The 25,586-nt window shown below is 63.9% G+C and overlaps 2 protein-coding genes across 2 annotated transcripts; both read right to left on the reverse strand.

The window, feature by feature from the left end:
• Positions 1 to 1,432: 1,432 nt before the first annotated feature.
• DEF8 (differentially expressed in FDCP 8 homolog) lies at positions 1,433 to 14,055 on the reverse strand. Its single transcript, XM_054570221.1, has 12 exons — positions 14,002 to 14,055; positions 9,789 to 9,922; positions 9,393 to 9,490; positions 8,084 to 8,233; positions 7,016 to 7,157; positions 5,679 to 5,843; positions 4,968 to 5,095; positions 4,741 to 4,854; positions 3,839 to 3,919; positions 3,040 to 3,180; positions 2,817 to 2,926; positions 1,433 to 1,786 (listed from the first exon to the last, which is right to left on the reverse strand). The coding sequence occupies exons 2-12, from the start codon at positions 9,910 to 9,912 to the stop codon at positions 1,684 to 1,686; spliced, it is 1,356 nt and encodes a 451-aa protein (XP_054426196.1). The 5' UTR covers positions 9,913 to 9,922; positions 14,002 to 14,055; the 3' UTR covers positions 1,433 to 1,683.
• A 4,355-nt stretch (positions 14,056 to 18,410) lies between these two features.
• TUBB3 (tubulin beta 3 class III) lies at positions 18,411 to 25,328 on the reverse strand. Its single transcript, XM_054570279.1, has 4 exons — positions 25,207 to 25,328; positions 20,975 to 21,083; positions 20,466 to 20,576; positions 18,411 to 19,781 (listed from the first exon to the last, which is right to left on the reverse strand). The coding sequence occupies exons 1-4, from the start codon at positions 25,261 to 25,263 to the stop codon at positions 18,706 to 18,708; spliced, it is 1,353 nt and encodes a 450-aa protein (XP_054426254.1). The 5' UTR covers positions 25,264 to 25,328; the 3' UTR covers positions 18,411 to 18,705.
• Positions 25,329 to 25,586: the final 258 nt, after the last annotated feature.

A 25,586-nucleotide genomic window follows, 5' to 3' on the forward strand; every position in this document is an offset into this window, starting at 1 on the left:
GGTGCAAACCAGTTCCTCAGCGGGCTTTGTTACGTTGCTGTCGACTCAGACCAGCCCTGATTCTGTTTGGAGACATGGTCATCGAGAAGGGGTGTGTGCAGAGGACATGTTGAGGCAGGAGGTAACTGGGGGAGCCTTAAAACGGGGGGTGGGGCCAGCTCTGCCCAACGAATGCCAGCATGCTGGCGTTTCCTCTGGACACTGACTGACAGATGCAGGAATGGCTGACGTCGCCACGACAGAAATGTGCAACTGTGAGGAAGTGCCGGTCTGCGGCACCTGCCCTCTGCAACCCTAGGGAAGGGGCGCTGGGCCGAGGACCGTTGTGGACCCCACTTATTGCTGTCACACTGAGGTCAGAGCAGAAGGCAGGGGAACCGCCTGAAGTCCCCACGTGACACTGTCCTCCGCATCGGCCAGCAAGCCAGGCTGCCCCTCCTACTCGCCACGCCTTCTTCCCTTGGACTTCCCAGTCAAAGGTAAGGGGCACCCCTGTGGCCGTGTCCCCTGCCCACCACCCACCACCCACACGAGGCTGCTGAGCGCAGTCCAGGCCGGGAAAGAGACTTCCCACAGCCCTTCCCCTCAGCGGCAGGTCTCACACACGGAGCCTCCCTGCCAACGCCCAGGTCAGCTGTGGCGCCGCCACTGAGGAGCTGTGGGTCTTGTCCTCTGTCCGGGGACCTTTGCTAGCTGGGGCCTGCACACCTCATGCCGGTCTTCCTTCATGGGCCCTAGGCTTCCTGCCTGGGGTTCCCTGGAGCAAACGTTCCCAGCCCCTGACCTCAGGGCCCCCCAGAAAAGGCCCCAGGCTGGTGGACTCTGAGCTGCCTTGGTTCTTCCACAGGCACTGCATCAGGACAGACCTCCTCATGGGCAAATCTGGTCCCCAGAAATGCCACTCAAGCCTACTGTAACCAACCCGCTTGCCCAACCTGGAATCTCTCCCAGGGGCGCACCTGGAGGCAGGACTCCCAGCCGCCCCCTCGGAGCCGCGGGGTGAGCTGGGCGAGGCTACGTCAGGAGCCGTGGCCAGCCCACCAGGCAGAGAGCCCCACAGCCTCCGCCCCTCCACGCAGTGCAGGAAGGACCCCTGAGCCCTGGACTGGCCCTGTCACTCAATCCCTGGTCTGCACGCAACAGCTCACCTACTGGAGAATGCCAGGCAGGCAGGGCCAGGAGCAACAGGAAGACCCCAAAGAGACAAGGCGCTGGGGGGCTGGGAGCCTCCAGGTAGACCGCAAACCAACCACTGCACACAAACCTCAGGCCAAGGCTGGGTGTGCGCAGCCAAGGTCCTCGGGTCCCGTCAGCCCCGGAGGCCCTCCAGGGTCTGCAGGGCGGCCAAGGCCCAGCAGCCTGAGCTCCAGGGCGTGGGGGCCCTTCACCCCCGGGAAGCAGCGAAGCCGTCCACTCCCCTGCCCATGGAGCCCCGCAGGGGCGGGGGCGCACACCAGCACTCGCAGCAGCAGGCCTGGGAAACAGCCCGGCACCGCCTGGCGTCCCCGCCGGGGCGTCCTCTCCCGGGGACAGCAGTGCCTGCGGTGCTCATGCCCCTCGGGCCCAGCGTGGGCCGAGGTCCCGGGACTGCCCCTCGGGGGCTCCAGAGCACAAGAAACGCCTTGGCCTTGGCGATGGCCAGCGGGGTGGGCTCCCGACGGGCCCAGGAGGGGCGTCCTGGCTCTAGGCGTCCACGTCCGGGCCAGGCTCCTGGAAGAGAGACTGCTTCCGCAGGGTGAGCCGGGCGCACTTGGGGCACGTGGTGGAGTTGTCGTAGTAGCAGTCCCTGGGCATTGGGGACAGGGAGACGGGGTCAGACCCTGGGCACGGGGCAGGGCTCTCTACACGTAGAACGCTAGCAGTGGGTCTTCACAGGCTCCTTCGCTCAGGTCCCAATACCTCCTCTACAGCTGGGGACACTGAGGCAGTTTCTCCCACAGGGCACAAGCAGGGTCTGTGCATGCGTATGCCTGCCAGGCCTGTGGTTGGGCACCACCTGCTACCTGGTTACCACCTGCTGGGACCTCTTAGGGACTCGATGACCCCACCCGCCCCGCAACCACCGTGCACTCCGCCCCAGGCCACAGTGGAGGAACAGGGGCCGCAGGCTAAACTTCTGAAGGGGGCACAGCCGTGGTTGACATCTGTCACAGAGCATGCAAACCACTGGCTCCAGGGAGTTCACAGTTTCAACGTGAGTCCCTTCTGTGACAGCAGCCCCAGCTCAGCACAGCTGTGATGTCAGCTGCTGCTATGACCCCCAGCAAGCGGCTGCCAAAGCCAGTGTGGCAGAAACGCGGGGGGTGCTGTCCCATCTGAGGCCACGGCGAGGAGCTCAGTAAGGCCCAGCAAGCAGACAAATATTATTATTAGTCATCGTGCTTATTAAAGAGTTAAAATATGTTTCTTCCAATGTATGTGTATTATTTTTCCAAACACTCTGTAAGTCTTCATAAATGCTTAAGTTATCTAATCTTCATACACAAACATCAGCAGAGTTTTTAGCCTGGAGCAGTTTAAAAAAATCACTTGGACACTGGAAGGGCCAGGAACCAGGAGGTGAGGGAGCCTCTGGCCTGTGCTGACCCTGAGGAGCCCGCCCCATCCCGAGGGACAGGGAGGCCGGGGGCGCGGGGCTCACGCCGCCGCCGCCCCAGCCCCATGGGGGAGACATGCCCTTTGGTCACACCAGGCCCAGCTGCATCTCAGGATCAACGCAAAGCACTTTGAAAACGAGGCAGCGAAGACCAAGCCCCAAGTGTCCCCCTCCCTGTCCCTCTCCCGGTGGCCTCAGGGCGGGTCGGGGCCACACCAACCTGTGGAAGACGGCGGAGCAGTCGCTGCACACGGACGTGTGGCTGTCGAAGGGGAACAGCACGTCGCCTTCTCTGCAGAGCTCGCACACGAAGCCCTTGGCCTGGCACCGCTGGGGGGCGGGGCCAGTCAGAGCCGTTGCCCAGAGCACCCTGCCCTGGGACACGTCACCCTCCCGCCCTGGGGGCTGGTGAGGGAGGCGCCCGGCCCACGGCAGGCACCCACCTCGCAGTCGAGCTTGATGTGCTTAGCGAAGAGCGTGTGGGTCTCCGTGAGCGAGCAGCCCAGGCGGCCTGTGTGCGCATCCAGCAGGTCCTGGACCGAGTACATCTCATCGTTCTCCACAAAGTGCTGCCGGTCCTGGAGCTACGGGACCCACAGCCGTGACTCCACGCCCCAGGGAGGGTGCCTCCCACGCCCGCCCGCTGTCCAGGCCCTGGGTGCTCAGGAGGAAACAGGCTCAGCCCCTCCAGCCACCCAGGCCGCCTTCCTGCTGCCGACGCAGCAGGCCCACCCCACCGCTGCCTGGCACACGGCACTGCCTCCCAACCCGACCCCAACGTCACCTCCCCCTTCCCTGCCTCATCTCGTCCTCAGACCTCACCAACCCTGTGAGCAACTTGTCTTTCTCACCGTCCCCGCCTGGAGGGCGCCCCTGGGATGAGGGCAAGGGTCTCGCTTTGTTCGCTGCCCCCCAGAACTGACAGCAGCATGTGCCCCCGGAGGCATGCGGGACGCTGGCTGCACGGACACGCGGGCAGGCCTTGAGGGGGAGCCTGCACCCGGCCCCCCCTCACGGTGCAGAGCCGCAGACAGGCGGCAGGGGCGCCGCCCGCCTCTCTCGGTGCCCCCGCAGGATGGGACCAGGGAACGCTTTTTGGGCAGAACGCCTATCTGCTTTCTATAGACCTGGAGTTGCCTGGGACAGTGTGGGAGGCCCTCTGCTAAAGGCACTGGGGGGCACGTGCACCTCTGTGCCGCAGTTTCCCACCCGCCCCACCTCGAGCCCAGGCGGGCGCCTGACCTGCAGGAGCAGACGAGCCTCCATGGCCTCCCTGCAGGTGATGAAGTACGGCTTCATGAGCAGGATGTCCTGGCGCAGCTTCTGTGGACGAGAGAGGCAGGCGGGCCTCCTGGGCCTGGGCAGGGGCTGCCCCGTGGCACTTGTGTGAGGCCGCGGGGGCTGGCCCTGCGCCGCCCCGTAGAGAGGCATCTCCTCTTACGCTCCGGGTCAGAACGTTCACATCGGGAGGAAGGGCCCAGGTCGGAGGGCTCCAGCCAAGCTCAAGTTCAGAGCACAGCTTCCAGGCCAGGCAGGAGCCCGCGGATCAGCCGCCCTGTCCCCGCCCCCCCTCCAATGCCTGAGGAGGACGCAGGGCCCTCCGCAGCCCAAGCAGCCTTGGCACCTAACCGGGCTCTGCCTCAGCAGCCTGCCCTCTAAATGCGACCCAGCCTCTCTGACCACCTCGTGGGAGACTGCCCGCGGCCCCCCAGCCCCACGTGACTCTGAGCCCTCGGGCTGGCTGGGCTGACGGGGGTGCTGCGGTGCAGAGCGCCCCCAGGAGTTCAAAGGCAGAGCACAAGACAGGGAGAGAACGCAATGTCTCAATAATGTCCACAGGTTATGTTCAAATAATCTTCTGGGTATGCTGGGTTAAATTATTCAAGGTATATTATTCAAAGTAACTTTACTTGTCTCTTTTTAGTTTTTTGATGTGGCTACTAGGAATTTTCAGATTTGCTCTGGCCTAGCATCGCATTGAGACTGGACGTTGCTCTAGCGCTTTTAATCCAGAGAACAGCAGAGGGGCCCCAACCTAAACAGGTGGGTCTTTCCTCGGCTCCCACAACGCACGCCCCACCCCACCGCCCCCACCCTTGTCCGGCCCCCGCAGAAAGCCCGGCGCCTCTCCCGTCACGCCTCACCCGGATCTCCACCAGCTCCTCCACGTAGTTGAACAGCAGAGGGTTGATCTCTCGGAGCCTGAGCACCGGCCGTGACATCATCAGCGCCAGGTAGCGCAGGCTGCAGCGGGACACCTGGCGGGGGAGCGGGGTGAAGGCCTGGCCCCTCCAGCCCTTCAGCCCCACCACGCGGCTCCCGGCCACGCCCCCCGCCCCGCCCCGCCCCCCGCCCCCCACCCTGCCCTCACTTTGCGGGGCTCAAAGTCCCAGTTGTGCACGACGCGCGCAGGGATGATGGCCAGGTCGTTCCAGTGGCAGTGGCTGCAGTAGTACTGGCCCGTGTAGTCGCACTGCCGGGCCTCGCTGGGCACACCCCCTGCGGACCGGGCCAGTCGTTACTGGGTCGCAGCGGCTTTTAGGGTCCCAGCCACACACACACCGTCTTCTGCGCCCTACGGTGCTGGTCTCGATGCCCAGCTGCGCCCGCGGCACGTGGGACAAAGAGCCAACTGGGCCCGGGGTTCCTGCCCCCTCCTCTCCTCTGCCCCAAGACCTCAGGCGGGGCCAGGGCGCCTCCCTGCATGGCTTTCTCACCGGTAAAATGGGACAATAATAGGACCGCTTCCAGGGCTGCACAGGGGACTTCCTGGATTCACAGCACTAAACCTCTAAGGTGTGACACACAGCGCATGTCCCCGTGGAGGTGGGCTCTCGGTGACAACAGGGCGGCACAGGGAAGGCTGTGGGGCCCCGCCCTTGGTGCCCCCAGGTGACCTGGGCTGACCCCAGGCTGCTGGTGGGAGGTGGGCAAATGCCACAGCCGTCTCTTGTCGCTCGCCCAGGAAAGGGAGGCGGGTCTGCAGGAGCCACGCCGGCCCGGCTGCCTGACCCACCCGCTGTGCTCATGCCTCGGCTGGCCCGCCCCCTGCCCAGAACGGCCGCCCCCGCCCGGCACTCACGCAGAGAGATGGGCGCGCGGCACTCGGCGCAGCGGTAGTCCTGGCTGTCCAGCCCGGCCTCCGGGCAGATGCTGAGCTCGTACTCGGCTTGGTGGCTGACCTTCGAGCGCACGCAGGGCTTGGAGATGAGGTTCACGCACTTGCTGTGGCAGCGGTAGGAACACCCTGGGGCACCGACAGCGTGACTCTCAGGAGCCGGCGGCGGCCGAGGCTGCCTGCCAGCTGCCAGGACCCCCGGGGTCACCCCAGTTTCCAGGCCAGTCCAAGAGCTTCTTGGCGCAGGTCCCTCGGTCCCTATCCCGAGCCTCACCCTGAAGGTGGGTGCAGACTCGGCCCTTGAACTGCAGATTCGAAAGCCCAGGGGCCTCCCTGACATGCCCACCCGGGCGCCTGAAGGGCTTTAAGCTCCTCCTTTCCGGACCTGGCGCGCACGCCGCCTCTCAGACCCCAGCAGCTCCGAGGCCCAACGCCCTGCGGCCACGCCCTCCTCTCGGTCGCCCCGTTTCTGTCCTTCAGCGAGTTCTTCCGCGAGTGGCCAGGTGTCACCCCCAACACCCCACCCTGGTCAGAGCGCCATCACCCTCCCCCACCACCTCAGCATCCGCCCTTCAGCCCACGCTCAGCTCAGCAGCCAGAGTGGCCCTGTTCCGACCTGCGCACGCGCAGCCCCTGCCACGGCGACCGGCTCCCTCCCAGAAAGGCCCCAGCAGCTCTGAGCCCACATCGGCCGCACCCCGCCTCAGAAAGCGCACCCCCACCACGCTGCTCCCTGCTTCCCCACGAAGACACCGCTCGCAGCGACCACGGGGCCTTCACGCAGACACCCGCCGGCAGGGACCTTCTTCCCCAGAGATACAGACCTGGCTGGCTCCCTGACCTCCAAGGTTTTGCTTAAGTGTCACGTGACGTCTTTTCATTCAACCCGAAAGTCATACCCGCCCCACTCCCTGACGCAGGCTGCCCCCTCCTGTCCTATGACACTGTCCTATGACACCTGACACGCCACGTCCCTCACTTGCTACTTCTCATCCAGTGGAGGGAGCCTGCTCTGCGCTGTCCTCCTGTGGCTCCCGAGCACCTGTAAAGTGGGCAGCACAACTGAGAAACTAAATATTTATTTTAACTCGTTTACGTTTGAATAGCCACGTGTGGCCGGCGGCCGCCACACCGGAGCAGATGGGAGTGCGGTGGAGGCAGGCGCTGGGTCTCTCGCCCCTTGTGCACGCCCAGTGCGCACACAGCGGGGGGCCCTGCCCTGCGCTGCGCTGCCCTGGGGACCCTCTGGCCCACCCACCGACGCCGGCCGGGCCGCAGCCCACCTGGGCAGGTGCACCCACCTGTGCAGGTGTACCAGGTCTGAATGAGCCCCCAGATGACGGTGTTGCACTTGTCGCACGTCTGCTTGACGCTCTTGCTCTTCTCCTTGTAGAAGCGATGCTCCAGGAGGACGCGGGTGTTGGGCTCGTCTTCATTGGGGTCCTGAAGAGAGGCCCAGGGAGCCGCTGAGGCGCCTCTTCCTTCACACAAGCCCCTCGACCCCCTTCTCCCAGGCCCCCCTGTGACAGACCGCGAGCTCCTTCCCGTGTCACCCCCTTGGCTCTTCAGCAACGGAAGGCACCGGCGGTCAGCAGGGATTGCGCCTCGGTGCCGACTGCTGGGCCCAGGGCTTGCGAGCAGGAGACAGGACCGTCCCTGCCCTTCCTCCCTTGTCTTCTGCCGGCTGAGTGCAGACCCAGGTGGGGACTGGGGCCACCTTGGATCCCTTCAGGGACTGACCATCAGAGCCGCAGAAAAGGAGGACCCGGGATCCCCAACACCATAGCTGCCATATGAGCCCTGGACCACCTACGGCACTTCCGCACGGGTAAAACGGCACAGCTTGTCCCTTTACGCCGCCGTGTCTCGGACCCTTGGTTGCCAGCCTCACCCACATGCTATGAGCACTGCCCTTTCTAAATGCCCAGGGGCCCGCGGGCCAGTGCAGGGACGCGGTGGCAGCCCAGCCAGACGCACACGCTGCAGGACTACCCTCTGGACGCACGTGGGTTTGGCTGTCAGGACCCCCTGCCCCGGCTGTGTCACCCTCGAGGACCCCCACCCCTCCCCCTGAGCCATGTGATTCGAGGTGAGACCCAGCCACTCGCTGCAGTGGGTAAGCGTGTGGCCCAGGACTGGCCAATCAGCCTCCGTGACTGAGTCAGAGTGGGCACGTGGCCAGGACTGGCCAGTTACGGTCAGGCTGCTCAAGAAGCCACCCGCACAGGCAGCGAGAGGCCAACCCTCCCCGCCTCTCTGGGCAGCCTCCGCCTGGGCCCCGGGGAGGGGGCCAGCGGCCCCCCCGGCCTCCAGGCGTCTGCGTCCTGGCTCAGTCGGGCCGCCTGCGCAGGGGCCGAGCCGGCACCCACCTTCAGCTCCTGGAGCTTCAGCCGGAGGTGGATGAGCCTCACGACGGCGTCCTTCTGCCGCTCGGAGTGCTCGGGCAGCTCTAGGATCAGCTGCTTGCACGCCTCGATGGCCTGCTGCAGCTGCCGGACGTCCGACGCCAGGAACAGGCCCTGCGGCGGGGCGCCCGCGTCAGGCGCGCCCCGCCCCTCGGGTCCACGCCAGGGCCGTCCTCGCGGGCTCTTAGGCCCACGGGCCCAGAAGCAGCCAAGAGCTTGTCCAAGGCTCAGGGAAGTCGGCGGCCCGGGTAGGAACCACCTCTCACCACCCGCCCCCCAGCTGGACCCATCGACCCACAGGTCCTTGAAGACCTAATTCGGGATGTTTTTCAAAACACAACTTCCTCCTTTCAGCGATCCAGTCACTTTCCTGGCCCTGCTGTGTCGCTCAAGCTGGCGCAGCGACACTTGTCTGTCATCAAGGAGAGGAAGTGGCCTCCAGCTCTATCGCCAGGCCCAGAGACGCCCCGGGCACCCACCCACCCACCCCGGCCAGCACTGCGCAGCCACCAGCGAAGCCTGCAGCAGGCAGACAGCTCGGCGCTGCCGCCAGGGGAGGGAGACCGCTCCGGTGCAGCCGGGAGCTGGGCTGCGGCCTGCTGGGCTCGGGGCGCTGCGCCAGCGGAAGCAGTGCCCCTCCTCTGGGAGCTCGGCGAGTGGCCACAGGAGGGCCTGGAACATGCCACCATAAAGACACAAAGCACATAAATGAAATACGTATCTGTACCAGCAAAGCTTAAAGCCACATCCCGCATGAAAAGCTCATTAGAACCTGGGGCTTTGAGGGAAATCTTTTTTGATTGATGTTGCATTTCAATGTTACTACAATGCGTCTCTCAAAAGCGGGAGACTGTTGGCCTAAAACTAAAACATTTTCAAACGTTTTGTTTAAAAATCATTAGAGCCCTTTTATTTTCTTATTTTAAATAAGGTTCTCATGCAACAAAATACAGAGCAGACAGAAGAGCGGCTGTGCCGGGCTGGAGGGCGGGCTGGGCAGGGGCTGCCCCCTCTCCTGCTAGGCCTCGCCCTGCAGCGTGGGCAGGGCCCTCGCATTTGGTTCTCAGGAACCGGGAGCTCAGGGCGAGGAACGGCCCCACCGCCCCCGACCCCCGGTCCAGCCTCTCCTCCGGCCCTCAGACAGGTTTTGGCGATGGGTGCCAGGCGGCCTCAGACTGAGGAGCCCTGCCCCAGACGGACAGGGCCCCTCTGTCTGAGGGTGGGGTGATGAGGAGGCGCCTGGCCCCTCACGCCCGGGCGCCCTGAACCTTACCACGGGGCGGGAGAAGTGGTCCTCAGACAGCCCAAGATCCATCACGCGCTCGGCGCAGCGGAACTCCGGCTCCCCGGCGGGCGGCTCAGGCAGGGTCTCTGGAGCGAGCAGGTGCAGGCGTGAAGGCAACAGAGAGAAAAGTCAGCCTGCCCTTCCCCAGGGGGAGGTCAGGCGGCCAGGAAGGGTTCGGGGAGGCCAGAGGAGTTGCCGAGGGGAGCCTGGCCCTGCCCTGGCATCTGCCCTGTTTGCAAAGGAACGTGTGGGGGGAAGGAAGCGGCCAGCTTGGTGCCCGGCTCCAGGGGAAGGCCAGCACCCTCCAGCACAGGAACAGGGACGGGAGGCGGGCGCCGGCGGGAGGGGCCACGCTGCCCACACAGCCCCCGCCCCAGCACCCACCTTCAGAAGCAACGTCCGGGGCCTCCTCACCGGCCCGCTGCTCATGCTGCCTCGGCCCGAGCTGCTTGTTGAAGGGGTTGAGATGGGCCTGCCGGAACCGGGCCAGCTTCTCATCATATTCCATAGCATCCCACCTGCGGGCAGCACCGGGCGGGACCGACGTGAGTGGCCAGCTCACCGCACCTGCCCCTCCCTATGCTTCAAAGGTTTTCAGGGGCCACGCCTGGCCTCTTCGACTCCCCGGGGCGTCTGAGCGGAGGCCCCCACACCATGGTCTCCATCCGCAGCCCTCCACCCAGGCCCTCTGGTGGTGTCCCCTCGGGAAGAGGGATGACACCCGGCAGATGCCACCACGCACGCAGATGGGACAGGCAGGGATAGGAGGGGGACTTTCTCCCAGCACAGGGCCCTTTGTCCCCGGATGCTTCCTTTATCTCCGGCCCAGCCCCGCCCTTGCCACCCCCTGACACAGACCTCCACGAACTCAGTTCCTCAGTCTTGGCCCCCACACCAGGCACCCCTTTCCCAGCAGAGCACCCCAAAATCACAACTCCCGAGCACAGCAGGCAGCCAGAGAAGGCAGCACCAAGCAGCCTGGGGCCGGTGCGAGGACCCAGCCCCCCTACCTCCTGCCTTGTGGCCTTGGGCCAGGCCCCTCCCGCAGGCCCCTCCCGCGCCCCTAGGGTCCGCACGCCTGCTGGCCACGCGCTGGCCAGGTTCTCCAGGACACTCCCTGTGGCCTGAGTCAGTGTGCGGCCTCCCACCTTGGGGTCCCAGGGGACAGGCAGGAAGGGCCCACCCCGCCGCATGGCACCGCGCCCCTCCCGGGACCCCGGCAAACCGGGACGCACAGGTCTGCTGCTGTGGCTGGGGGTGTTCCCTCCCCAGGCCCCCCCCCTCACCGCCCACCCCCACCGAGCTGGGCGACATTCCTGCCTCCAGGCTGAAATGAGTCTGCAGGAAGCAGGAGAGATGTTTTCTTGAAAGCTTGGTAGCGAGCGCCTGGGGGTGGGTTATGCTTTCTCTACACCCATTTACAGTTTGAAACAGTTCATAATTAAAAAAGGCAATCCCGTGACTCTTATCTGTCACCTCCCCACCCCCGCCACTGCCAAGACAGGAAACTGTGCCCGGCAAGGGCAGCCCTACATGGCCACCGTCACCAGCACCCCTGCTCGCTGCCACGCCTGGCGTCTGCCGGGACCTGTTCCTCCTGTTTGGCGTCTGTGGCGGGGGTGTGGGCTGGGAGGTCCCAGCTGGCAGAGCCCGGCACCTGCTGACTGGCTGCCCCCAGGTCAGGACAGGAGGACACAGGTGTCACGGGCAGCTGGGCCCTGGTGCCCAGTCCCCCCGCCCCCAGCAGTCCTCGTATTCACTAACCCCTCCCCCTGAGTGGGGACAAAAGGTCTCTGTTAAGTCAGACTCTATCCAAGCTCCAGAACCTTCTCCTAGGCCCCCCTGTGCCCTTCCTTGTAAGCCCAGTTTTAGCAAATGCGCTGCCAAGTCAGCCTAGCAGGGGTGCCCACCCCGACATCTGATTGGGTCCTCACTCTCCTCCACCCCAGACGTCTGATCGCACTGCCCTGCCGTCAGCAGAGATCAGTTAGGCCACTGCAGGCAGAACCCCTGAACCCATGACATTGCCTCCTAGCAGGGTTTCCCCCGCTGACCCCATCCCGCCCTTGGCTATGAACGCAGTTGGCCGAGGCCGCATTTGGAGTTGAGCTCGGCTCCATAGAAAGGTTTAACCCTATGGCAACAGTCCTGAGTAAATCCGTCCTAACAACTGTCCAGGCCTGGTTTTATTTCACCAGGGGAGAACCTTGGTTTTCACCTTATCACATGATTTTCCAGCAGCTAGATGTGGTCATGTGACTATGTTCTGACCAATGGGATGTAAACAGAAAGCTCTCCTGAGACTTCTGAGAATTGTTTTTAAAAGGAGGAACTGCCCCTCTTCATCCCCTCCTGCCCCTCGCCGTCTGGGATGCAGATGTGATGGGTGGAGCTGGAGCAGCCACCTTGGGTGGGAACGAGAAGCCCTGTGTTGCTCACCCCTGGGCTTCATTCAGATGAGGAAAAAAATAACCTTCTGTTTAAACTGCTGTTATTGGGAGGACAATTTCTGGTTCTTGAAGCCAAAACAGACCCCACCTGACCAGCCTGGCACGTTGTGGTGATAAGACAAATCAGCCCTATCCAAACCCCGGTTTAGCAAGGGGCTCACTATTTGGCCCTAGGTAATGCCTGGACTTTTCTTTATTTTGACTTCTCATGTTTTAAATGGGGATAATAACAGCACCCGCTGTACAGTGTTATTGTTAAGGTTAAATTAGCCCTGGCTGGTGTGGCTCAGTGGACTAAGCGCCAGCCTACAGACTGAAAGGTTGCTGGTTCGATTCCCAGTCAGAGCACAAGCCTGGGTTGCGCATCCCCAATTGGGGATGTGCAAGAAGCAACCGATGGATGTGTCTTTTGGGCATTGATGTTTCTCTCCCTCTCTAAAAATAAATAAATAATATATTTTTAAGGTTTATTTAGTTAATATTAATACAAAGTTCTGAGCACCCTGGTCAGCTCATAGTAAGCATCCAATAAACATTGGGTAAAACTTATTATTATCATTGTTACTCTTATTATTAAGAACCGGACATAACTGATTTAAACTCGGCCCCTCCCAGTGGTGACCTACGTGACCCCACTTTCCTCTCCATAAACAGGCAGAGCGTCCGCCCCCTGGGGTGCATGGAACGACCAAGTATTTGTGTGTGGCAGGGACGCCCAGAGCCCAGGGCTGCTGCTGAGCAAACGGTCACTATCATCACGTGATGACCGCCTCACCCCCGGTCTCTCCCTGGACATTTGGCAGCATTTTAAAATATGGCCAGAGTTGCCGAGATGCAGGGACACCTCAGCTCTTCCCAGCAGCTCCTGTCCGGCTGCGAGTGCCCCACAGACACAGCCTGTCTCGTTCACCCCAGGCCTGGACAGAGGCCCTGGGTGAGCAAGGGAGCGGGGCCACCTGACCTCTCCCAGGTTCTCTCCTGCTGAGTCAGAGAGTCCTGTCTCCCTCGGGGCCGCTGAGAGCAGACAGATGACGTTCTCACGCAGGGACCCAGGGAATGCCAGCCGCCCCCACCGCCCCATCAGCTTCACCCCACAGAGAGCTCGACACCCAGAACCCGGGCTTGGCCTCACGGAAGAACAGTGAGCAAGGCAGAGACTGAGAAGGATCAAGAAAACCAGCTACTCCAGCCTCCACCCCCCTCCAGAGACTGGCCCCCTCACAGGGAGGGGACTCCCTGACTTAGCCGTGGAAGGAAACCCAGGGGAACAAAGTCCAGAGCTGGGGTGGGGGTAGGGGGCAGCTGAGGGACATGGGGCTGAAACTCAGATGCCCTCACCATGACCTGTATGTCCTGCCTGTGGCTCAGGCACCAAGAGGTCCTGTTATTACTGCAGCCACCAGTGGAGGTCCCTAGAATTCTTCCTGGAGCAGGCAGTGAAGACCACACATCCTGTCTGCTCATACCCTGAAGGAGCCTGCCAGGACCCTTCGGGGACCAGGAACAGGGATACTGTCCCTTTAAAGATTGTTTGTCACTAAAGCCCAGCAGGGTGGATGCCACTGGCCTAAGGGAGCCAGCCATTCCCAAACGGTACCTCTCCCGCCTTCACCCACAAGAGCAACAGGCAGACACTCTGGGGACCCTCACCAACCAGCTGGCATAGGGCAGGCCTGTCCCACGCCCACCCATTTCATAGGTGAGGAAGCTGAGGCTCCGAGCAGCCGGCAGCAGGGGAGGCAGGCCCAGCTATGCGGGTCCCCAAGGGCCTCAGGAATGCCACAGACAACAAGGACTGACGGCCAGAAGCAGTGACACTGTCACTTGGGGAGCCATCCCTGTCTGGAGTGCTAAACCCTGCCCCGGCGGGGTGGGGTCACAGCTTAGGCCACATAAGCCCTGCCTCAGGGCGAGGGCAGAAGGTGGGCGTCCGGACCCCGCGGGTCTGAATCCTCCTGGGCGCAGGCGGGGGCCCTGGGCAGATCCCTGACCCCTTGCGCCCTCGGCAACCGCCTCGCAAAGTGGAGCTGCCCGAGCTCCGGGGCGCGGCAGGCTCTGTGCACCCGATGGCCAGGAGCCGCGGTTCCCTCCACCCCCTGCACCCCCTACCCTCACCGATCAGCCTGGGCTCCCCCTCCTCAGCTCACCTGACCGCCGCCGCCCTGGCTACATTGTATCCTGCTCGCCGCGCTCGCTACATTGTGTCCGGCCCGGCGCCCTCTGCTGCCGCCTGCGGCCGGGAGGCTCATGGCATGCGGGCACGGACTCGGCGCGCGTCCCAGCTACGTCCCGCTCTGGGAAGGGGGTAACACTTTATCTCTCCTTTTCAAGTCGGTGTGGCCAGGCAGGGGGTGCTGCATTTCCTGGATTTTACGGCATTACAAAAGTCCTGGTTTAAATCGACTCCAAACCGCAGTGGCTGGGTCGGCGGGGAGGAAGAGGGAGTCACCGGCGGCGGCAGCCCCACCGCACTCGCCGTCCGCCTGCAGACCCGTGTGGTGTGCACAGACGCCAACCTGCCGCACTTTACAGAGGAGGAGACGGAGGCTCGCGGGGGAGAGGGAGCGGCTCAGTGCAGGATGTCGTGGCGGGGGCGGGGGAGGGGGTTGTGTTTGGAGAAGCCAGTGTCTGAGGGCCTGGTCCACTTGTTCCCGGTCCCTGCCCCGTTTCTCATCACCGCCTTACACGTGTGCACTCCGCTTGTCTCTGCATCCCTCGCCCCCAGCATCACCACCCCCAGAAACTGAGGGGTGCAGGCAAGGGTCTTGTGTTGCCCATGCTTGGGGACCTAGAACAGTGGGACAGGACGGAGGAACGGACGAGTCCCCACACAAGGCTGCCCTGGCGGGCGGCCGCACCAGATGTGGAGCGCGGCCAGGCGTGGCTGCGGCCTGGTGAGGAAGCGCCGAGGAGATAGAGGAGGTCCCAGCACGCGGTGAGCAAAGGCGCCGGTGGTAAGAGGCACGGGGAGCGCGAAGAAGGAAATGAGCAGGGAACAAGGTGCGGGGCGGGTGGGGCGGGGAGGGGAGGACACCAGGGTGAGGAGCAGAGAGAACCGCAGAGAAGCTGGGGGAAAGGACCCAGGAGGGAAGCCGCACGTGCAACGAGGAACTGAAAGAGGCCGCTGCGCCCGCCCGTGAGCAGAAAGCAGGTCAGTGTGGCCTGCAGTTCGGCAGAAGGGGAAGTGAGAGGAGGGGGCGCATTTGGGAACACATGGCTTTGATTTGTGGTGAAATAGGAGCCACTGAAAGTTTCTTTTTTTCCTAATGGTTTATTGAAGTATTGTGGACATACAACAAACTGCCCATGTTTAAGTGTCCCATCAGAAAGCAGAGACGTGTGCACACCCCTGAGAAACTACTACTGTCACTAAGACAGGAAACCCAGCCACCACCCTCCTCCCGGCCTCCTCCCGACCTTCCGAAAGCCCCGCCGCCCCTGCCTTCAGCCCCGGCAGCCGCTGACCAGCTTCCTGCCACCATGTTGCAGCTTCTAGAATTCCAGAGGTGGATGTCTTCTTATGTTTATGTCCTCTTATGTTGACTGGCTTCTTTTTTAAATTACTTTATTTATTTTAGAGAGAGAGGAAGAGAAACATGCCTCTTGCACGTGCCCCAACACGGACTGAACCCGCAACACAGGCGTGTGCCCTGACCGGGAATCAAACCCATGACCTTTCAGTTTGTGGGACGGTGCTCCAACCAGCAGAGCCGCACCGCCCGGGGCTGACCAGCTTTTTTCACTGAGCAAAATTATTGTGAGCCCCACCCATGTTGAAGCAGATGACAGCAGTGTATCCATTGGCATGGAAGAACCAGGGCAGGTTACCCATTCAGCCACTGATGAGCATCCGGGCTGTCCCCAGCTCTGCCCCGTGGGCTCGGTGGAGAGTGGGCTCACACCACGAGGCCGTGAACGTGCTGCCTGCCGGGCCCAGGGCACAGCCTCCTGCCAGTGAGCACTGACACAGACCGCACGCGGCAAACCTGTCAACGCGGCTTCTGCACATGGGCATGAAGGGGCCCTTTCAGTCCCCCCGGGTGGCGCTGATGAAGTGCCACACCCGGGGGATGTAAAAACAACAGAAATGTGCTCTCCCGGTTCGGAGGCGGGAAGTACGAGGTCAGGGTGCCCACGTGGTCAGGGCCGGCGCCTCACTGTGTCCTCGCGTGACGAAGGGCGGGGGCTCTTGGGGTCACTTCGATGAGGCAATAGCCCTTTTCACGGGGCTGCACCCACAGGCTTTCAGCTTATGAACTGGGGGTAGGGAGCCGGGCACGAACACTCAGTCCCAAGCCGGTGCAGCGCTGAGAAACCCTGTGTTTGAAGGCAGTGGTGCTGGGTGCTGGGTCCTGCCTGGAGTCTCCAGGTCGCGTGGTCACTTGACCCAGAGAAGGCGTGAGGGAGCTGCAGGTAGGGGCTTCCACACCAGCCCCCACATCTACTTAAACTCTGCCGGAAACCCCAGGAAACAGGATCCTGGGCAGCTTCAAGGTCCAGGTCCTAGGTGGACACCTTTGCACCCAGCCAAGGCAACTCCGCTTCATTCCATTCTTGCCTGGCTCCGGCGCGGCCCTGGCTTCCACCTCTGTTTGGGAGGACCCCCGCTCCCCCACCCCGCCCTGCGGCAGCTGTGTCTGGAGGTCTCCAAAGGCTGAACCTTGTCAGGACCTGGTGCACGTGCACTCTCATTTGTTATGATCCAAGCCAGTAATTTTCAAAGAACTGTGAGATGTGAAAGCAAAAGCCTTTGATTTCAAATGCACTTCTATGGAGCCCCTAAAATACAAACACAGGGACTTGTTCTGTGCAGCGGGGCAGAGCTCCCTAGAGAGAGGAAATCACCTGGCCACAAATCGAGGCCCTGCTGCTGGCGCCCTTGGGCTGTCTGCAGTCTCTCGTTTCTGTAGTTGTGAGCACCCACCTGTCAGGGTTGTGACAGGGTGAGGAGTTCACGACCGACCAGCTGGCCCTGGGAGGGCCCCGCGGTGGCGCTGCAACCTCGGGAGCGCGTGGCTCAGGAGCGAGTGTTAGCGTCAACACGCCCCCACGGAGCACGGCCCAGCCCACGTCCTGCTGGAGCCCGGGCGTGGGTCTGGGGGAAGGAGGGCGGAGCCACTGGCCTCAGAGCCGCTGCGCGAGGGAGGGCGGCCGACGTGGGCCGGGCCCCTCTGAGTGACAGAGCAAAGATGACGTTCCTGTGGGCACAGGTGCCAGGGAGGAGGGTGCGGCGCGGGGCCATTCGAAGCCAAGCGAAGGCGGGTGCGCGGCCATGGGCGGACACGGGCTCTGCCACCTGCCAGCTGGCAGATGCCCTCCCGTCTGAGCCCCCGTTTCATTGCTGTGAAACGTGGACAATGGCGATGGCCCCGCATGAGCACCTGCGGATGTTAGGAGCCGCGAGGGCCTTCGGCGCCACGAGGCAGGCGTCTCAACTTTTTTCAGGTCACAAAACCCTTCGGGAATCCGAGCGGTGGACACCCCAACTTTGTGGAGGACGTCAGCCCCAGGAAGCCGCCGTGGGCGTGGCGGGAGCCCTGCTGCTGCCCCGCCCCCTTCACCGAGCAGCGGTGAGAACGCAGCCCAGGGCTCGACTCCCCAGCGGCTGCATGGCCTCCGTGGCACACACCGTGACGCGCTGCTCGGGTGTGGGGTGCGGGGCAGCTGGGAAGGGCGCCCCGCCACCTGGCAGAGCGGGTGTCCAGAAGCATCCGCCCTGAGCAGGAGCCTCTGCGTGGTGCAGGGCACAGCCCGAGCCTTGGCCCCCCCCCCCGGGGCTTCCGTTCCCTTGTTCAGGTCCGGGCTCCCAGCCCCCTTGGCCTCCCTTCTTCCACTCACAAACCCCCTTTTGGGGGGAGCTAAGTCTTGCAACGCCCCCCGCTGCATGAGGTGGCGTCCAGGCCCAGGCCAGCTCTGTGCACACTCACCATGGACCTCGACGCGCTTCTACTTCTTTCCCTGTAGAAGGAAGTGGGCAGTCAAGTTAGCCCCTTTCAGGTGCCCATGCCGGGCCTCCAGGAGCCCTGCAGCCACAGGAAATGACCACCAGGGGGCGGAGGAGCCAAAGCCACGCCTGCCAGCCGGGGCCTGGGTGCTGTGGCCTCAACTCCCTGGCCCTGTTGGCCCCTTCCCAGGGCCGAGCCCCAACCCCCAAATCCCAACACATACGCTCACAGGGAGGACTGGGGCGCCCTCCTCCCTACCTCTCGCTTGGGTCTTGGGCTTCCTGCCTCTAACGTCCAGCACACGGGTACACCAGAGGAGAGCTCTGGAATGTGAGGCGCCCAGTTGGACTAGGGATTGTTCCCAAGTCACGGGGAGCCTGCTCGAGTTCTCAGGTGACACTTCATCCAGACAAGGCCAATGTCTTCCCCTCCCCTCTCCCAGGGGCCCCCGGGGACACGCCTGCAGACTGCCAGCACAGGCCTGTCTCAGCCACCAGCGGGGAGACAGTGGTCTCCTGCCCTGCCCACGCCTGTGCGCCCTCTGCCCGTCCTCACTCCTCTGCGCCCAAGTTCCCAGAACAAAAAGGAATCTTCAGCACCAGGAAGGGGTATCTGACAGCAATAAATTTATTAAGTACCCCCCCAAATATGAACACAAACCAGTAAAAAATAAATAAATAAAATAAAACTTCAGGCCTAGAGCTGACAAAGCAGACAAATGAGCAACACACAAGTGGGAGGGACCTCTGGTGGGAGGACAGAGCTGAGCGCCGTGAACACTGAGGAGCGGACACTCGGGAGCCCCGGGCGGCGTGGCGGGAGCTGGTGGGCGAGGCTGGGCGCACCACGGCTGCACGGCCCCGGGGCAGACCTCTCGGCCGGCCCGGGGCCTGGCCCCCCGCTGCTTCACTTGGGGCCCTGGGCCTCGGACTCCTCCTCGTCGTCTTCATACATCTCGCCCTCCTCCTCGGCCGTGGCGTCCTGGTACTGCTGGTACTCGGACACCAGGTCGTTCATGTTGCTCTCGGCCTCGGTGAACTCCATCTCGTCCATGCCCTCGCCTGTGTACCAGTGCAGGAAGGCCTTGCGCCGGAACATGGCCGTGAACTGCTCCGAGATGCGCTTGAACAGCTCCTGGATGGCCGTGCTGTTGCCGATGAAGGTGGAGGACATCTTGAGCCCCCGGGGCGGGATGTCACAGACAGCCACCTTCACGTTGTTGGGGATCCACTCCACGAAGTAGCTGCTGTTCTTGCTCTGGATGGCCAGCATCTGCTCGTCCACCTCCTTCATGGACATGCGGCCGCGGAAGACGGTGGCCACGGTCAGGTAGCGGCCGTGGCGGGGGTCGCAGGCGGCCATCATGTTCTTGGCATCAAACATCTGCTGGGTGAGCTCGGGCACCGTCAGGGCCCGGTACTGCTGGCTGCCCCGGGCGGTGAGCGGGGCGAAGCCGGGCATGAAGAAGTGCAGGCGGGGGAAGGGCACCATGTTCACGGCCAGCTTGCGCAGGTCAGCGTTCAGCTGGCCCGGGAAGCGGAGGGAGGTGGTGACCCCGCTCATGGTGGCCGACACCAGGTGGTTGAGGTCCCCGTAGGTGGGCGTGGCCAGCTTGAGGGTGCGGAAGCAGATGTCGTAGAGGGCCTCGTTGTCGATGCAGTAGGTCTCGTCGGTGTTCTCCACCAGCTGGTGGATGGACAGCGTGGCGTTGTAGGGCTCCACCACCGTGTCCGACACCTTGGGCGAGGGCACCACGCTGAAGGTGTTCATGATGCGGTCGGGGTACTCCTCGCGCACCTTGCTGATGAGGAGCGTGCCCATCCCGGAGCCCGTGCCGCCGCCCAGCGAGTGGGTCAGCTGGAAGCCCTGCAGGCAGTCGCAGTTCTCGCACTCCTTCCGCACCACGTCCAGGACCGAGTCGACCAGCTCGGCGCCCTCCGTGTAGTGCCCCTTGGCCCAGTTGTTGCCGGCCCCACTCTGACCTGTGAGGGGGTCGGGGGGGGCACAGACAGGGTCAGACCTCCTGCATGCACCTCAACACCCCAGCCCCGAGGGCAACTGTGGAAGCACCTCATCTGCTTCCCTCTATAAAGCGGGGGGCTGCACCTCCTCCCCCCGTGGCTGTCCAGGCTGGGTGCTGAGGTGCCTGCTGCCCAGCGCCGTGTGGAGGGCTCTGGTCAGAAACAGAAGCGGGAGGTGCAGCTCTGGCTCCACTTCGCCTGGGGGTCCTGGGTGAGCTGACCAGCCCTCCTCGCCCCCCGCCCCCGACCTCAGCCAGCTGTGCTGGCCGCCCCCACCAGTACGCCCGGGGTCCTCGCAGCTCGGGGTCTGGATGTGGACTGGTGCCCGTCGGTCGGGGCGCTGAGCTCCGAAAGGCAGAAGTGGGGCAGGCCTGCCACGGGGTCCCAGGCTCAAGGCTCGCCTGAGCTCGGGTCACAGCGATGCTGGGCTCGTGAGCGCCACCCTCTGGAGGCCTGCCGGCCAGCAGCTCTCTGGGAGCCTGTAAGCTTCTGTTTTGCACAGGGCCCTGCTTGGAATTCATGGTGGCGCTGTCAGCTGCGGAATGGGGGTCTGCTCCGCCCTGCAGGGTCACGGCCCTCTTGCTCCTGTCGGTCTGGGTTTGCCTGTGATGGGGTCGGCCACCCCAGCGGGACAGGGGAACTCACCAAAGATGAAGTTGTCAGGCCTGAAGAGGTGCCCGAATGCCCCCGACCGGACGCTGTCCATGGTTCCAGGCTCCAGGTCCACCAGGATGGCCCGAGGCACATATTTGTGAGCTGAGGGGGAGGAGTGGGTCCGGTGTGTCCTGCAGGCGCAGGAGCTCCTCCTGCCCTGGAAGCCCCGCCCCCGCCTCCCAGCCTTGTGCTCCGACCCCGCATGTGACATGGGCACGGACACCCTGGACAGCCCGGACCAAGTCCCGTGTCCCCGTGGGCAGGTTAGTTTCTCCAGGACCACACGGACGTCGTTCCACACCAGGCGCCAAATGGCCCCTGCTCCAGGCCCTTCGGGACCCCGCGCAGCCCCGTCTGCTCCCTGTCTCGGGGTAAGGACAGGCGCGGGGGTGAGAGTCTCAGGTTACAGCTGCCAGCCCCCGCCCCCGCCCCCCCCGTAAGAGGGCAGGACCCCGGGCCCCTGCAGCCCCGCCCTCCCAGCCCCCGGCGGGGGTGCTCACAGGAGGCCTCATTGTAGTAGACGCTGATGCGTTCCAGCTGCAGCTCCGAGTCCCCCACGTAGTTGCCACTGGGGTCAATGCCGTGCTCATCGCTGATGACCTCCCAGAACTGCAGGAGACAGAGGGTCAGCAGGGGCCGCGGCCCCACCAGGCCCTTTTCCCAGGGGGCCGCAAGGCCCGGGGTGGAAAATGAGGGGCTTGGGCCCGAAGCCAGCACTAGCGCATCGGAGAGACTTTGAAATGTGCCCCCAGGTCTGTCATCTGTCATAAAACTATAATAACTATCACGTCCCCCACCTTCACGCCCGTGGCCACCTGAGCCCCCGGGGCCGGTCCAGGCTCAGCTGACCCGGCCCCGCTCTGCGCTTGCTGCCCAGTTAGTCGTAAACGCCCTGGGGAGGCCTTATTGCTCCCTTTTCACACGAGGAGACTGAGGCACAGGAAAGGGGCCAGTCCAGGGCCCAGGACGCTCAAGGACAAGGTCCAGCAGCGTCTGGAACATCGGCAGCCCCAGCCACAGGCACCACAAGGGTGCTGTGAGAATGCAGCGAGGCACCTGTGCGCAGTCATCTGCACGCATGTCCACATGGGGACATGTGCCCTGGCTGCACAGAGCTCTGCCCTCCACCCAGGGCGCTCCCCAGGGGCCGTGCAGGCAGGAGGCCAATGGCCACAGGCTGTCTCTCCCCAGCGTCCCCCCCTTTGCTCTTGAGGGTTGGGGTGGTTTTCAGAAGATGAATGGCGTATGGACTCCTTGGGGAAAACGGGCGCCTCCATCGGAGTCATGTGCTGGTGAGAAGGCTGCCCCGCTGAAAAACCGGTCACAAGGCCGGCCGCCTGGGCTGTCTGTCCGCAGCGGCCTGACAGGACGCGCTCGGCTGCCCCGGGCTCGCGGCCCCTCCTCCCAGCATGCCCAGGGTCCTTCTGGGGTTCTTTGTCACGTGCACATGTCAACTTCACACACACACAAAGACGAAAGATAAAATCGTTTAAAAACCTGACCGCCATGGCCACTGTCATTATTATAAAATGTGCAGCAGCGTCCTGGCCATTCATCAGAGAGACGGTCACCGGAGGCCAGTGCTCACCTCCAGGGACATGGGGGCAGGGTCCCTCGTCCCGGTTGTGCGCTTGTGTCGCGGGCCAGTTCTCTCCTTCTGGCATTGTGTGTGGGGATTTTGTAATTAGAAAAAATAAGCGTACAACGTCCCTGGGACATTCAGAGACTGACCAGGGCTGCCCACCACCACTCAGCTCCCCACGCCCCCTCACCCCAAGTGTGCCCAAGAGGCTGAGCCGGGTCCCCACCGCCCCAGGACACCCACAGCCTCTGGGGAGCAGGGATAATCTCCAGGGGACCGGTGTGGGGCCAGGAGAGAACCGTTCAGTCACTGGGCCACCAACACGTCTGTGGGAAGAGGCATCATCTTCCAGGGGGGGGACAGTCCAGCGGGGGTGCGGGTGCCAGGACTGGCCAGTGTGTGACGTCTCCCCACCTCCTGGGAGGGGCTTCTCAGCTTTCTCGCCTGCGAGGCAGACGAGATACTGGTCACACGTGAAGTGCTTCACCAGGCCTGACACTTGAAAGGCCTTAGCTGCTGCTTAAGTTGGCCAAGCTTTGTGCACGGATAACTAAACTAAAAATAAAGCATCGTTTTAAAACATCCATATGCTTTTGAAAACTGTGGAACAGCGAAAGGTCACCGCTAGTGCAAGACCTCTGAGACGTCCCCTGGAGGGGAAAGGCGCGTTCCCCAGCGGCACAGGAGGAGCCCTGGGGCAGGCGCCGCCACCACGACAAACTGCCCGCTGGGGGCGGACCGCTTAGACGGACGTCGCCTACCTGAAATGTGTTTCCATTTGCAAAGGGGGAATATGTTAATAACTGCTTTTGTAGTTAAAACTAATGATTGTAATTTAAAATACTAAATACATATCTTATTAGTAAACTATATTATGTTTTTTAAACTATAATTATGACATTTAATAAATAATGGAATACAGTTTTGTAAGTTAAATAAGAAATAATTATGGCCATCCCTACAGATGAGGAAACTGCCCGGTGGCCCCGCCCCCAGGGTCCGGGCCGGCCGCCGCTTCGGCGCCCGGAGTGGGGCGGGGCCCGCGGCGCTGTCCGCGGTGCTGACCCTCAGGGGCCGGAGGCGGCGGGGCGGGCACAGGAGCCGAAAGCGAGGAGGGCGCAGCGCCGCGGGAGCGGGGACGGGCTGCCTCCAGCCGCTCCAAGACCCCGTGCCTTCCACCACGGCCAGCGCCGCCCCGACCTGCCCAGCAGGTGCTGAGGGGGCGGGTAGTGCGTTGGCTGTCGGGGCCCTTCCCTCCGCGGCCCCGCCCCGCGCCCCGCGAGGAGGGGCCCAGACAAAGGCTGCAGAGCGGCCCTGCCTCCCTAGGGGAGGGGCGGCCGGGGATTTGGCATCCCGAGGCCACCCTGGACCACGCACCGCGTCACCCCACCCTGGCGATGCGATTCGGCAAAGCCCCTGACACCGGCCCAGCGCGGCGGCGGTCATTGTCCCGAGGCTTTAATGCGACCAAACTAGCGCTCAGGTGGGGCACAGCCGGCCGAGCCCCGGGGCCGCCCTGACTCCTCCACCCCCTCCCCAGGGCCGGCCGCCGGGTCCACGCAGAGCCCGGGGGCAGGAAAGCAGCCCCGGGCCTATCCCCATCCTTCGGCTGCCGCGGGGGGCGGGCCCGGGCGGCGGGGGCTCCGAGCGCTTTCTCTGAGTCTGGCTCACCGCCAAGGCCAGGGGCTGGGAAAGGAAGAACCGGTTCCTCCCCCAAATCCACCTCTCTCTTGTTTGAAGTGTTTACAAGGATTCCAGATATTCATCTTTAAAATTAACATAAATTAAGAAAATCAGCGCGAAAGGAATAAAAAGTAATGAGCAAGCGCCAGGGCCAGAGCGTGGAGCCGCACGGACCCCTTTGGCAGGAACGAAGCTGTGCCGGCTGCGGAAGGAGCGGCGTGAGTGGACCGCCGCTCCCAGGCCCGGGGGGCTCAGGGCTTCCTCCCGGGACCCCTGACCTCTGAGGAGCAGGTGTTCGGAGCAGGCCAGGCCATTTAGCCCCATTAATGAGCCCTCGGCCCCTCCCGCCTGGCCTGGGCCGCTGTCAGCGGCCCCGGCTGGATTTGAGGCCGCCCCCCAGGCCGCCCCTCCCCCTCTCGGGCACGCACAGCTGTCCCCTCCGTGACGAGGAGTCGCGGGGACCTCCCCCGAGACTCCATCCCGAGGCCTCCACCCCGGAGCCCAAGCTGCAATTTACATGTCAGCCACGTGGCTGCCCCAGCCCATCGTAATTAGCTTTTTGTTCTCGCCGTTTCCATGGCAACAGCCTCCAGAGGAAGCCTTTCCTCAGTCCCTTCTCCTCCAGGACCTGTCTCCTGCCCCCGCCCCCTCGGGGATCCTTTCGACGCCGTCCCCGCGCTGGGTCCCTGGCCGTGGTCCTGACAAAGCCGCACTCCGCCGCGCGGGGTCCCCAGGAGCGCCCGGGGCGCCCGCAGGGGCTGAGCCGCTATGTGACCTTGGGCAAGGGACAGCCTCCGGACTTAGGGACAGGACACTGGCCACCTCCTCCCCCGCCCCGGTCCCAGCATCTGAGAGGTGGGCTGACAATGGCCGCGAGGAGCGGCCCACGCCCGGAGCCCGGCTTTGTTCCCACGCGCAACCCCCGGACTCCGCGCGGAGCTTGCCCGGGTCGGACTGCGCTGGGGGAGCGGCCGGTGCTGGACCAAGGTCACCTCGAGTCCGGGCCGAACCCTTCCCCCCACAAAGGATGGGGTGGGGCCAGGCAGCCGGGGGTTGTCACAACGAGGTTGGGGGCCCGAGGAGGCTCTCACCGCCGGGCGCGCCTCCGTTCCTGCGGAGTGCCAGGGAATCATTAAGGCTTTGAGGGGGACCCCGCCCCAACCAGCCCACCCACCGACCCCGCTCAGGCCGAGTTGCGACCCCAGTGAGGGCCACGCCCAGCTGGCGGGCTGCATCCGCCGCGGCCGGCGGAGGAGGGAGCGTGGCCGCGGATGTCGCTGCGCTCGGCGACGCCCTGGAGCCGGCGGGGGCAGAGGAGCGGCGGGTGGCGGCGGCAGGGCGGGCCCGCCGCTTTGTTCTCGGTCCGCAGGGCCGACCGCGGCTTGGGGTGCGCGGCGCGCACGGCTTCCCTCCTTCGGATGCGATTCGGGCGGGGACGCGGGCGGCGCGCGGGGCGCGGGGCCTCACCTTGGCGCCGATCTGGTTGCCGCACTGGCCGGCCTGGATGTGCACGATCTCCCTCATGCTCGGTGCGGTGGCGGCGGCTACGGGAGGCGCGGACGGGCCGGGCTGGCGACGAGGGTCCACCGCCCCCGCCGCCGCTCTTATAGGCCGGGCCCCGCCCGCCGCGCCCTCCTGGCGTCACGGCGCAGCCAATGGGGGCGCAGCCGCGCGATGCGGCACGGCCCTGCCGCAGCAGCCCCGCGCCTCCCCGCCCGCCGCCGCCGGCTCTGGAGGCGGCTCCCTCGAAAGGAAGGCGGACAATGGAAGCCCCCTGGGCCCTCGGACCCCGCCCCGGCTCCCGCCGCAGCCCAGCACTTCAGCTGAGGGACCGACCCCATCTTCCC

Source organism: Pteronotus mesoamericanus, unplaced genomic scaffold, assembly GCF_021234165.1.
Source record: "Pteronotus mesoamericanus isolate MK-2021 breed Mesoamerican mustached bat unplaced genomic scaffold, CSHL_Meso_final contig_202, whole genome shotgun sequence".
Taxonomy (NCBI): domain Eukaryota; kingdom Metazoa; phylum Chordata; class Mammalia; order Chiroptera; family Mormoopidae; genus Pteronotus; species Pteronotus mesoamericanus.